General features: G+C 37.6%; 1 protein-coding gene across 2 annotated transcripts; it reads left to right on the top strand.

Annotated features, from left to right (window-relative positions):
- Positions 1-1,007: 1,007 nt before the first annotated feature.
- On the top strand, positions 1,008-12,995 carry LOC106150638 (lysyl oxidase homolog 3B). 2 transcript variants are annotated; one of them, XM_086999940.1, is made up of 10 exons: positions 1,008-1,025; positions 4,388-4,820; positions 8,132-8,421; positions 8,737-8,901; positions 9,292-9,460; positions 9,773-9,913; positions 10,260-10,380; positions 10,833-10,990; positions 11,349-11,443; positions 12,091-12,995. In XM_086999940.1, exons 2-10 carry the CDS (start codon positions 4,523-4,525, stop codon positions 12,208-12,210), a joined length of 1,557 nt encoding a protein of 518 aa, XP_086856066.1. In that variant the 5' UTR covers positions 1,008-1,025; positions 4,388-4,522; the 3' UTR covers positions 12,211-12,995. The 2 variants fall into 2 exon arrangements, with proteins under 2 accessions (XP_086856066.1, XP_013379008.2); XM_013523554.3 differs by lacking the exon at positions 1,008-1,025 and having other exon boundaries at positions 4,304-4,820.
- Positions 12,996-13,231: the final 236 nt, after the last annotated feature.

The raw sequence follows: 13,231 nt of genomic DNA, 5'->3' as shown, positions 1-13,231 counted from the left end.
GAAAAAACAGGGAGACCTGTTTTGCAGACTGCCATAAAAAAAAGGATGGTGAAATCTACAGATTACACGATTACACAGACCACGCCCTGATGCTAATGGCGGTTGTCCTCTACCAGCAGTTAAGGGGCAAAGGTGAGCACTGATGCTACTCAGTACTAAACTAATTTAAAACAAGTAACGGCAGTAAAGAAATGTCAGTCAAATTAATGCTATTTTTTGCCATCCACCCCTGTGTAAGTCTTGTAGTTTCAACCTAATTTCCTGCCGTTGCCCTAGGTTTTGTATACGCGCTTCTTTGCCCTAATGTTTTTCCGTTGGGTCATACAAGGTGCAAACTTAACAAGAAAAGTGCGGTTATTTTTTCCGAAATTCTATTACGGTTGACTGAAGGTAAACTTTTCTTAATTCGGCCAATGCCTTGGGTAATGTTTACACCAGTGATTGGCACATGCAGAAGTCGATATGGCTTTTATCAGCGCCGATATGTCCGACCTGCGTTTTGACATGCACAGCGATTTTTAAGTGGCAAACCATAATTGCCGTAAAACAACATGTGATCCGAGTAAAACAACGCCTATATCAGATTGCCTGATGGTGAAATAACACAGCACGTTTAGGAAACGCAACTGGCTTTCTTAACACCATTCACTGGATTAATGGGACTTCAATAAATGGTTAGTGGTAAAGTTTACGTTTCATCATAGAGTATAAACACCCTCGTAAAACGGTCAAAATGTCACACAGGGCTGTATTTGAATGAAACTTAAACCAGACACCATTTTAAATGCGATCAGTAATTATATACCGCGTTTGAAAGACTGTCTAAATGAAAGTCATAGCGAGAATGTAAAATAAATCCAGCCACTTACCTTTTGACTTTTATCAAATAAAATAAATTCGCTCTTTTATTAAACTTCGAAATTAAATATAAAGTCACAGTCCTGTGTTTCAGGCGTCCAAGCGGTCGATTTCAAGTCGTCTCGAGGATCACCTGCTGGAGGAGTTGTTGATTTTCAGAGACAAAGGTAGCGAAAATTTCGTTTAAAAATCAACTTCTGTGTTTTATAACCATTTCATCACTTAAATTTGCCATAATTAGTATAAATCACCAAAACATTTTAATTAGAACTGTATATATGTAACAAGAAAAGCACGAAGATTGTAAAAGACAACAGGTACGTTTTATTCAGTATTTTGTCACCTAAAACTTTGGAATACACGTTCGATACCTTTTATCACCAGTGAAAAATAGGGGCAACCATTTCGCCCTTATGAATGTAATTTCGGTGTCGTTATTGGCTCAATGAATTGTTGTTGGCTGAATTTTTCAGCAGCTTATCATTTGCCAGATAACAAGAAATTTACACTATATGCTTTATTTATTTATTTATTTTTCTTTTTATTTTGCACTTTGTTATGGATTGTATTGAAAAAATTAATTCAAACCCAGAAGTGTGAAAAGGTTAGCGTACTTGATCGACTGTATCCTTAACATAATTTGTGAATGCACCGATGGATTTTCGGTCGACAAGGTTTCAGCATTGTTCTGGTAACAGATCTCAGGTGACCATTCAAATGCTACAAAATTCCCATAGCTCTTACACCAATTATTTACTATTAAACCCTGTCGCGTTAAATCAAATACGTCTGGCAATAATGTCTTTCATTTGAGACGCGTGACGTTGGAAACTCCATTGGTCAGATTTTATCAGATCAACCTATCAGATGGAAGTCTAGATTTGCCCTGAGCAAAGCGCAGTTCTGTGGCCATGTATCACCCATAATGTAAACACACACATTTCACTAAGAACATGTCCTTAAACCTACTAGGCCATGGGTAATGAGAATCATACGCTATGACTGCAACCATTTGTTATCTACGAAAGTGGTTAGACACCCCTACTTCCTGGCCTGAGTCGCTGGTACACCACCCTTATTTTCACGCCCCATCTTTGACGCTGCTCTTCGCGGCATTCGCTTGCCGTTACCGTCTACGTCTTGATACAACAGAATGATTGCTCATATATATTTTACACGTGAAGAATTATTATTTTTATTATAATTGTACATTTATAACAGCACATGGTTTTGTTTAAAGGGTTGACTTAAGTTGAGCCTATCACGACAACAATGCGAACATATTTGACTTGCATTTTCAGAATGGAAACTTTTAAAAATCTATTGGCTGTATTACGTTATATTGATTTAGTTTGAAAACTAAACTGGTCATATCGTGATTTTTCTATCCGCCTCGGCATGCGCAATAGTTAAGGTCGATGGAAAGAAACGACGTATTTCCTGGCTTCTTGACCCTCTTTTGTATTTGACCTTTACTGTTCTTTTAAATCACCATCTTTTTGTGACCTAAACAAGCACGTTTACCCGGGCGGGGTGCTGTTATTTACATCAAAGAAAAACGTCCAAAACGAGAGCCAGCTACAAGAAAAAACAGACTGAGATTCAGTATGTATTAGGGGCAGATTTCGTTTAGAGGGCAAACCTCCAAAGAGCTGGTTGTGTGACTCTTCATCATTATCATCATCATAATAATACTTATTATTATTATTGCCATATCATTTTTCATTGTAAACAGAGGGAATAAATCATTACAACATTATGATGTTCAACGTACTCCATATTCAGTCTTGTCGCGCCTAGCTATAGTCTGCTGCATTTAAATCTGATCGATTTTGTTTTTTCACTTTCTGTTCCCCTTCGCTCAGTTTGGAAGAAGGAACACTTATGGTAAGGACAGTGTAACGATGAAGGTTTTTTTTTCTCTTACGACTGCACGAAGAATCTCTTTTATTACTAAAGTTTTATACGTAAACTAGGTAGTCTTGTTAGAAAAACATAAATGCGTTACGTCACCAAAGGACAAACTATGCGATACTGTGTTACATCTGCGATAGATACAAATATGATGAATTACACGACGATTTTTTCTTTTTCTTACTTTCTTCTTTCGGCTTGTGTTTTTATCTTGCACTCAGAAAACTCTTTAACTTGATAACAATTGTTCTTTTTTGTGACATCAGATCATTATTTTCGAACGAAGCTATTGCTGTTAAAGCAAGCGAAAAACTAGACGCACTAATTTGGAAAAGCAAAGGTTCAATTGTCATTTAATAGGCGTCGCACAACTTACCTAATTGCACTTATAAGTGGTGTATCATATTATACTTGTTTTCCTTATATTGAAAGCGTTACAAATATCCGTACTCTTATTACCATTAAAACGACTAAAAGACGTCACCTTTTATTAATGCAATTTCAAAGCGTAACTAACATTATTCTCTCTTTTTACCTGGCATATATCGCGTTTTTAGATGACACGCAACAACTAACACTTTTACGTGTTGTCCCAGGTTCCTATTCAACATAACTTGGTACTGCCATCACTCATTTTTCATCAATTCTTCCGGTCCCGGCCTCCCACTCCCGCCCCTCTCTCTCTCTCTTAAACACACACACACACACACACACATACACACACACACACATAAACACACACACACATAAAACAACTGAATCCCAGCGTCCACACGACGTCATTTCGACGTCTGTATTTGATCGACAGACGTAGATAGACGCAATATTGTCTAGCGACGTGTTTTAAGCTCACGACTACAGTTTACAACCAGACTGAATTTGGTATTTGTGGATATCACCGTATAAATTACCTGTACCCCCTGGGCCGGTTTTTGTTGATGAGTACACAATAGTCCGGAAAGATCAAGGCTAATCATGTTTCTTTAATGTGGTAACAAAATCGCCAACCTATCATTACTTAATCAAACAATTATTTTTCAATTCTAGAAAATGCCCTGCAAGGGTAATTTCTCAAATCATTTGTGCGTTATGTCTCTTCTTTCTTTGAATCACTCTTCTGTACTGGTTTATTACACAGCATTGGTTTTGTAAACAGATACTTCACTCGCTCTTATCAATGTTTTGGGGGATTAGAAAGGATAATTTGTTTACCTATTTTTCCGATATAATAGGGAATATATGTGCGATATTTTATGTTTTAAATCTGACCTCTCCCAAGAATCTTAATTTTGTCCGTAAACTTTCACCCGGAGTTACTATAAGCGCGTATTTTTTTCAATAGCCTAACAAGGTAAAAAAATAAAACCATTAAAGATCAGAGTACCTGTCACATCGGATAACTGTGGTAGCAAGTTTGTTAAACAGGCCATTGGACACACATGCATCAGTCACTGAACCGATATGTAGCTGGCAATGTTGCCATGCGTCACTCGGCAGCATAGTTCAGCTCGGGTCCTTTCATCCTGGTCATGGGTGACGTAGCGGCATAGTTTTGCCAATCAGATTTTTCCAGACGTCTGCTGTAAATGTAACGTTTGCCTCTTCGTTTTCACAGACGCAGTGAGGTCGATCGCCAGCCCGGTAGCAAGCAGCTGAACACTGAGTGTGCATGCACTCAGTTTGTTAGTGTTTTTAGTTTCAAAGAAGCCGGGACTCTCGCTGCCTGTCATACCGCAAGCAAAACTTGAAAATGCATCTGTCCACCATTATACTTCTAATGTTCGTCATTGTTACCTGCCGTTCCCAGGAGGCAGGGAACAGGAGACACAATCACGGTGTACCAGACGTGGAGGGGTTTAGAAAAATTAAACTTGTCGGCGGGAGGACGCCCAACGAAGGGAACGTTATGATCTATCACGACGGAGAGTGGGGCATTATCTGTGATGACCGTTGGGATAAGAAAAACGCTGACGTCGCGTGCAGGGACCTCGGTTACCTCAAGGGGGCAGCTTCTGTTACTAAAAGGAACCACTTCAGAAAAACTAGTGGTAAGTTTCAATGTTGATTCTTTTTCGATTGAGTTCTCACATGCCTCCACACACACACACACACACACACACACACGCGCGCACACACGCTTGTTATTTCCATGGTTTTATACTTATGTGTCCATTTTATGAATCCAAAGCGTCAATCATAAATTAAAAAGTCAATAGCATCATAGCTAGCTCCTTTCCCTTGTACCAGTTTTCAATGTATTCAGTTTGAAAAGGGTACCTTTCATCAACAAAAAGATCTAAAGAAATTTAAAGATCAGTTGCAGCAAAACCTCATGCCGACTCTCACCACGTTTCCCTTTTCTTTTGACCACTTTTAATTACGTGACTTTGCATTGGTAGCTCATGCCACGTCCTTTAACGCGAAGTTATTTCCTGTGCATTTTTGACATTAAGTGTGGTTAGGGTTCTAGCTGTTGGTTGGTAGACTGCCGTATGCGGGTCACAGACTAGTAGTTTTTAAACTAAGGAACAGTAGCTGTCTTTCACCAGTCTGAACTGTTATGTAGTAAGTGCAATAACATATTTGAACGCATTATTTTTCAGACGAGTGTTGAACGCTTTTTAACAACCTCTCAGTGAAAAAGGCATTAAGCTTGCGCCCAACAGAAGGGAAACAACAAAGTGCCACTTATGAACTTAATTAACTATCAAAGAATATGTCTACTTTATATGCATTATTTACATTCCTCCAGGCGTTTTGTCTGCACTTCTTCAAATATAACCCGATGCTCCCCATATAAGGTCAGTACAATGTTGTTTTCTTTTCCTAAAATGAATTTAAAAAGTTTTTTAATGCTTCATGATTTCGACCCCATTCACCTTTACGCACAAACACACATTGACAAGCTGTCTAAGCTGTCTCGAATTGACTTCCTACTTTTACCTAAAAGAAAACAAACTTCCATCTCCCATGCTCCAACCCTGATTTACACATCGGTTCACATTCAATGCATCGAAATCAATATATATACCCTGCCATTAACGGATTTAACCTCGAACAACAATCCCTATTCAGTCCATCAATATCACTAAATATTCGCCTTGCTTCCTCTGATTTTACTTCGAACAACGATTCACATTCAGAAGATTAATTTCAACACAGACAAGGCATAGACAGAGGAAGGGTGAACGTTCTCGTAGAGCATTTTTTACATGAGGGTTTCAATTCAGTAACTTAAAACTATCAACTGATGTATAGAATTTGTAAATTACAAGGGCATGCTTAGTATGTGTACCACCCACTCTTTCCGGGAAAACAAGAAATACCTAAAATTTCTAGACTTACTTGGCGAGGGGTTTTATTTCAATTGATTTTCCCGTTCATAATTTGACTACCGTTAGTTAGACGCTCCACTCTTTTACCAAATCTCCTTGAGAAATGTAGGAATTGTGTCTGGAATTGTGTGCTCGTGTCTGGGTCAGAATTTGTTCTTCTAGTACGCTTTTCTGTTATTATTATTATTATTATTATTATTATTATTATTATTATTATTATTATGGGAATGAGCCCTTAGATTCCATGTGCTCTCCTGATCTCTGTTTAAAGCAAAACTTTGATATCTCTCATCTTGATCTGACATTACTCTATTTTATATACATGAGGCTTCTAAAAACTGGACTGACGTGAACCATGTCAATTGGTACGTTTGGCTTTAATTTTGGAGAACTCAGATAGAAAACGGGGAATTCCTGTACCACGGGTCCGCATTTTATATAAGTGGACTCTTCCTAGAATGCATCAGTACCTGGGGATGGGGGGTGGAGGGGGTCTTGTATCAGCCTGACAAAGAAGGGTATTAAACGGCGGTTATATATTTCACAAGTTTCAATATAAGATAACTGGTTGTTGAGCATGATAATTGAGTTTCTTTCCCTTACATTTAAGTCTGTATAGGCATTTTGGTGTTCAAAGCAGAAGATACGCGAGAACAGCTGCTGTTTGTGAAATATCTTGGCTACAAATGTCAACAGCTTGGACTTCAGCAATGTGCACATACCATATTTTATGAAACAAAAACTTCGTTTTCAATTTTACGTGCGGCATGTCAGCAAGCAACACTAAATAGTTAAGCATACACACAGCCCTGTAGTCACGATAATCCTTTCAGTTTGGCAAAATGTTGATCTTTTATCATTACGGGATTATTTTTTATTGTCCTTTCATGATAATATTTAGAATATTAGAAAATACATTTATTTACCTGTAGCAAATGCACAGAAACGCAATGAATTTCGTATCAAAACCCAGTACACGTAAGCCAATAACGTGAATATCTGTGGAAAACAGTTGTATCAAAACATCAAATTACAAATGATTTATAAAACTTCCTGTTCTAGTAAAATCCTCCTGAAATGCAACTACGAGACCAAATTAGGTCTGGAATTTGAACAGAACGAACCAGGTTGACGAGGTTGTATCAGGCATAAATATTTCCGACTGCATATGTTTCATGGTTTCTGTTCACAGAAAAAGCCAAATTCTGCGTTTTATGCGACCCAGGGTTTGATCTCCGTTTCAAACTGTTTACAAAAATGAGAAAACAATCGAAAGCAGAACACAACATTAATACATCATCAATAGTTTGAAAAATAAAAAACAGAGTAAAAAACAAGACACGTTTCTCACAAACGTTTCTCACAGAGACACTTAATTCACTTTATTATTCACATTTGTAAAATCTTTAGGCTAACATCTTAGACAAGTCATAGGAATAGAGTATCCAATTGATGATATTGATGTAAGATACCTCCATATACCCTTCGAGAAGGTTGAACTCCCAAGCTGGAAGCACGTTGAGTAGATTGATAATTTTGGCATGTTGTTTCTTTTACACAGAGCAAACTTTAAAAATATGTGAAAGGAGTAACTACAATTCTTGGCTTTCTCCGTCCCAAATGTCCCCAAACAACGAAACACACCTAATGTTATAAGTGTGCATTAAAAGGCTTACCAAACTTGGTAACCAAAACGTAACTAAAATTATATATTTTCTACTTGGAATCAAATGGGTGTGGTACTTCATTTAAATGAAATCCAGTACTATATGATTGGCGACCTTCAACTTTGTGTCATAAAGTTTTTGTATGCTTTTAGAACCAAGGTAATTCAATTGACGGTTGTAAAAACGATTTTCAGATTTCAATCTGTTGGGTATTGCCCTGAGTTACAGAGCACACGCCAGTTTTATGTTTTTCATTCATTTTGTCAATAACTATGGTATCATCTAAAAAAAGGGGAATGGGTTAGTTTCTCAGGGCATCATTATATAAGCTTTATTTACATTTGCGCTTCTTTTCAGCAAAAATCTGGATGGACGATGTTTACTGCTATGGGAACGAGAAACAGCTAGAAAAGTGTTGGTCTCTTGGCTGGGGCCGCCACAACTGCGATAGGAACGAGGCGGCGGGTGTTGTTTGTAAGGGGAAACGGACGGAACCTACTACTACCACTACAACCACCACCACCACTACTGCCAAACCCTTTGTATATAATGACGGAGGTGCTGCAGCCGCTCTGAGAGTTTACGACGATGCCCAGGCTCACGTTACACCATCTTTTGCTGATAATCGTGAGAATGGTTCTCGTTCGGTATGCCATATGGTTATACAATTTGTTGTAACCAAAACTTTTATGGTTTTGTGGTAAAAACTGTGAAAAAAAGGGTAAAATTCCACACGATAAAGTTGCTATATGCATGACTAAAGAAGTCATAGCAAACTGCTGATCACATTTAAAGGCAAGGCCTACTGGAAATAATCACACCTCCAACCACCTCTACTCACTAAAACCACCACGCATCTTTAATGTCATGCTAAAAAAACATCAATGAACTCGCGTTCAATGAAACCGCGTTCTAAAATATCTTTTTCTCTTTTTAAATAATGATCAGCGTATCTGTTTCAGGAGTATAAGGTTCGACTAAAAGGGGGAAGACACCGCAAAGAAGGTCGCGTGGAGGTTAGAGTGGACGGCAAATGGAAGACCGTATGCGGGACTTACTGGAGCCTTCTGGAGGCAATGGTTGTGTGCAGGCAGTTGGGGTATGGTTACGCTGATCGCGCTCATCGGGTAAGTACGTGTGCCAAGTCAACAAATTACAACTGTTTAGATAATTGTGAAGATTTAATAAATTATTCACATGAAAAGAATCTGGAAAAAGTTTGAAAGATATGAAAATGTGGCAAAATGGTGACTGATTGTATAGAGAGTGTGATTAAAATGTTGAAAATTATTTTACAACGATTTTCAAATAAATTTGCAGTGGAGAGAAAGATTTTATTATCAAAATTACTCTACTGCTAACGACAGTTTTGAACCTATATAGGCAATCTAAACTACTTTATCCTTTGCTGTAATCCAAACCGAGCGTTGTCGACATGAAATATATTTCGTGGGTCCTAAGCACGGGCATGTCTTGTCGTGTAGGATTCGAACCAATGCATCATTTTGTCGTAATAGGCAAACTATTTCCAAGGGCAAACCATGAGGAAGGCTTTTGCTGGAATCGAGTGTACGGGTAAAGAAAGCACGCTTTCAGAATGTCGGCACCACAGTTTCTTAAACCACGAAGGCGTCAAAACAAGGTGCTCTAGACCTGCATCCATCGCCGGGGTGTCATGCACAGATCGTAAGTACGGTGATTAGATCTAGAGTCACCGACAAAATTTGCAAGTTTTTGCCTTCAGCTCTTCTTATTGTGTATAAGCCAATGCTAATTGTTTTCCCAATATATATATTAAGTGATATTTTAAATGTTTAAAGTTTTCATTGCAGAGGCGCACTAAACTGATATAAATATATTATGAAGTATATGGATGGTTGATTAAAAATAATTTGCAATTATTAAAGTATTGGAACCATATTAACATGTGTATAGGGTGTTTTGTTAAAATACTTGCAGACTTACAGAGTTCAAAACGATACTATATCTTTCTTTCAGAGCTCCCAGACATCAAGCTGAATTTAACGGCTTTGGAAATGTCTGTTTACTTACAAGACCGACCCTTCTTATACATGACATGTGCTTTGGAAGAGAACTGCTTTCCGTCTGATGCCTACGATTACATAGAAAGAAATCCAAGTAAGAACAGACAGTAGAATAGCAAATGGACAATGCTACTCATTAAGGGCTCATTCCCAATGAAACTATCGTTCTACGTTCTACGTAGACCTCGGGACTCTTGCTGAGTGCAGTCAGATTAAAAGATTATCACGCCCCCTCATTGCAATCCAGTATTGATATTCCATTAGAACATAACATACTTTGCAGAAAGAGTTTACCTTTATCTTTAATTTTAAATTTATGATTAAATTCATAATGTTCATTTTAACCCTCTCATTACACACATACACACAATCCTTTTGTGAAACCGTGAAATCGCCTATAATAAAATATCAATAAGATATCAAACTCGTCTTCATTTCAGGAACTTGGTCCACTCACCAGAGGCGCCTGTTACGTTTTACCAGTGACATTCACAACCATGGGACGGCGCCTTTTAATCCACATACCCCCAAAACAGCCTGGGACTGGCATGCATGCCACTTGTGAGTGTTCTTTTTGGCCCCGGATTATTTTTAAGTAATGCAGTGAGTTATATAGATTCTTTTATTTTGATCATAAAACACCTTTAGCCTCGTGCTGACTTTCGGCTGCACTTCATTAAGTTTTTTTCAAGATATATGTTTTAACTGTATTACAAATATGTTAAATATGAGTCCATAAAAAGTATATACTTCTACCAAGAAGCACCAAGAATCAACAAGTACTTTATTAATGGTCGTAAATGGTACTTAAAGCTGGTTTAGTAACTGCTGTTATAACTTCATTTGAATCCCAGTTGCAATGCTTCTCATAAGGTAATAGGCACAAGGCAATGGCAAAACAAACGAGGCGTAGAATAATGCAGATGCAGGATGCACTACAAAAGAGCAGATACAAACTACTTTGGTAAAAAAAAAACATGTACAATATGTATAATTGGTCGTTTGTTTTACAGACATTACCACAGTATGTTGGTGTTTGCACATTACGACTTGATAGACACTGAAGGAAACAACGTGGCCGAGGGGCATAAAGCAGGGTTCTGTCTGGAAGACGTTCACTGCCACAATGGATCCAAGAAAGTTTATTCCTGTGTTAACTATGGAGACCAAGGTTTAAATGTTTTTCATTTTTAAAACGCTTGAATTATTTCTTACTTTAATTCATATTATTTTTGCACATTGCTTATTCGTGTGCTAATATGGTTGATTTTTATCTTATTTATATCCATTTTATCTTATTTGTATCAATAGGTAAAAAGCCTGAACTTTTCGGGTAAAAGTTACAAAAATATTCTACGCGTTTTACTGTAACTTCGCTCTTGTCCAGACTGACAACTTTGGGGGGGGGGGGGGCATATTAGCCTACATTAATCTATCAGTATTCATGTTGTTTTATACCGCCAAGTTAATATTCTATAACTGTGTTTATTTTTTACGATTCTTATAGTATTTCTGTGTGATATTATTAGGAATATCTCCGGGCTGCTCTGACGTATACGACAGAGACATTGACTGTCAGTGGATTGATATATCCAATGTCAAACCTGGGAATTATATACTGCGGGTACGTACTCTAAGCACGTTTTTCAGCACAAAATGTTTCACATCAGTCTTATGTCACCGCAGCGCAATACCACAATACCGACTCGAAGGGTGTGTGTATGCGGATAAAGCCCCACCCTCCACTTGTAGGCCTACTACTGGGGTGTCTAAGGCAGAAAAAACAAATCGATTTTGGGCCATTTAGACGGAGGGGGTTTGGCTGAGTAGGATATTGTGCTTGTTGGAAGTCTGCCTCATGAAACACATCATAACATAGAAACAGAATTTTCCCATCCCTGTTCAATGCATATTACATTTAAATTGTTCTAGTCTCTCATTTCAAATTTGCCGAGCGAAGCCATTCGCTTATCCTTGCCCCCCTCCTTGCTGCCTTAGCAAATCCACCAGTGCGAGTAACATTTATGATATGAAAAACAATCGTGAACTCTTTTTTTTTTCATTTAAATACTTTTGCATGTTTCTGATGTTAGTGACAAACTGAAAACAAGTGAGCTAGCTATTGCTAACAAGTCAGTTAGCTATTGCTTTATTTGTGTTTTAGATTTTAGCTAGGTAAACGGACCGCAGACTTAGGTCTGCACGTTGATATGACTGTCGTTTACTTATAAATAAATGCATAAAGTAAATTATATGACAATTTTTTTCAAGATACACATTAATCCCGAGTACATGGTGGCCGAATTGGACTTTGACAACAATATCTCCACTTGCGACGTTGTCTACACGGGTTTCAGTGCGTCCGCATCAAACTGCAGGATCGGAGCATAAAGGACGGTTAAGATGTGTGATATAATTCAAGAAAAGGGTGTTCTTGAAACAACCAATCTCACGAAGCGGCCTCGAAAAGAAGCATTTCTCTGGATCCACCACAAGGGAGGACGCTATAAAAATGATGTTTATTGTCTTAAATCCTCTGATTTACCTGTGTCTCGTGGCCAACAATTTAAAAGTCTGTCAGATTTTTCATTTGGATCGAAATTGAATGTCCCTGTTCCTATGCAAAGTGGGTGTTTGTTAGTTATCGTATAACTAAAAAGGAGATTGAGCCGAAACGAATAAATACAACCTTGGGTTGTTTAAGTATGACTTGCTTTCGTCATTGAAAGCAATTAAAGCTACGAAGCTCAGTAATAGCAACTTTGTTTGTTTGTATAAATGGAATTAGCTTACTTGTCATAGTTTTTTTTTTTTTTTTGAATGCTTGATAAGAACTTTTGAGTGTATCTGTTATTAGTTGCTTGCTCTATTTGTAACAGTCGGTGATTAATTAGTTTTATCTCGGCGTTGTTAAATATTTAATTCTTGTATTGTTTTCAGTATCAAAAACCTAACTAAGGTCCAGTAGGTTATATTGCTAACAAGTTTTGGAAAAAGCCTTATACTTTTTTTAACAAGAATTTCAAAATCGCTTGGCATTAACAATCTTGTGTATGTATAGATAGAGCATTTCGTGATGTGACGCGTGGTTTTATGAATATTTACTTTATCTTTGCTAATAGGACAAATAAAGGGAGAGCTGTTCAAAGAACATTACCTCCTTACCCTTAAACAATAGCAAGGCGTCTGTGTGTTTGTTAGGATTTAGTAAAATTGGAAAAGAAAAATCCCAGAAATTTCAAAATGCATTAAAAAAATAGCCCCCCTTCCAATCTATTATAACCGGGGAATAAAAGACACTACCCTAAGACCAACAAACATGATATACATTTGTAACATATTTTCGATGATGGTGCCTTGTATTGAAATCCTAATTGTGTTTGTTTCTTATCTTTAAAACGGATGTTAAGAA

This window comes from Lingula anatina, chromosome 1, assembly GCF_051362555.1.
Source record: "Lingula anatina isolate TDL-2025a chromosome 1, LinAna3.0, whole genome shotgun sequence".
Lineage (NCBI taxonomy): Eukaryota > Metazoa > Brachiopoda > Lingulata > Lingulida > Lingulidae > Lingula > Lingula anatina.
This window is presented reverse-complemented; position numbering and strand designations above follow the sequence as displayed.

What these genes read in the sequence shown, in the direction of transcription:
- LOC106150638 (XM_086999940.1), top strand. Translation starts at nt 4,523, where the DNA reads ATGCATCTGTCCACCATTATACTTCTAATGTTCGTCATTGTTACCTGC. An exon ending in ACGCTGATCGCGCTCATCGG is followed by an intron (nt 8,902 to 9,291) that starts GTAAGTACGTGT and finishes TTGTCGTAATAG; the next exon opens with GCAAACTATTTCCAAGGGCA. An exon ending in CGGGGTGTCATGCACAGATC is followed by an intron (nt 9,461 to 9,772) that starts GTAAGTACGGTG and finishes TCTTTCTTTCAG; the next exon opens with AGCTCCCAGACATCAAGCTG.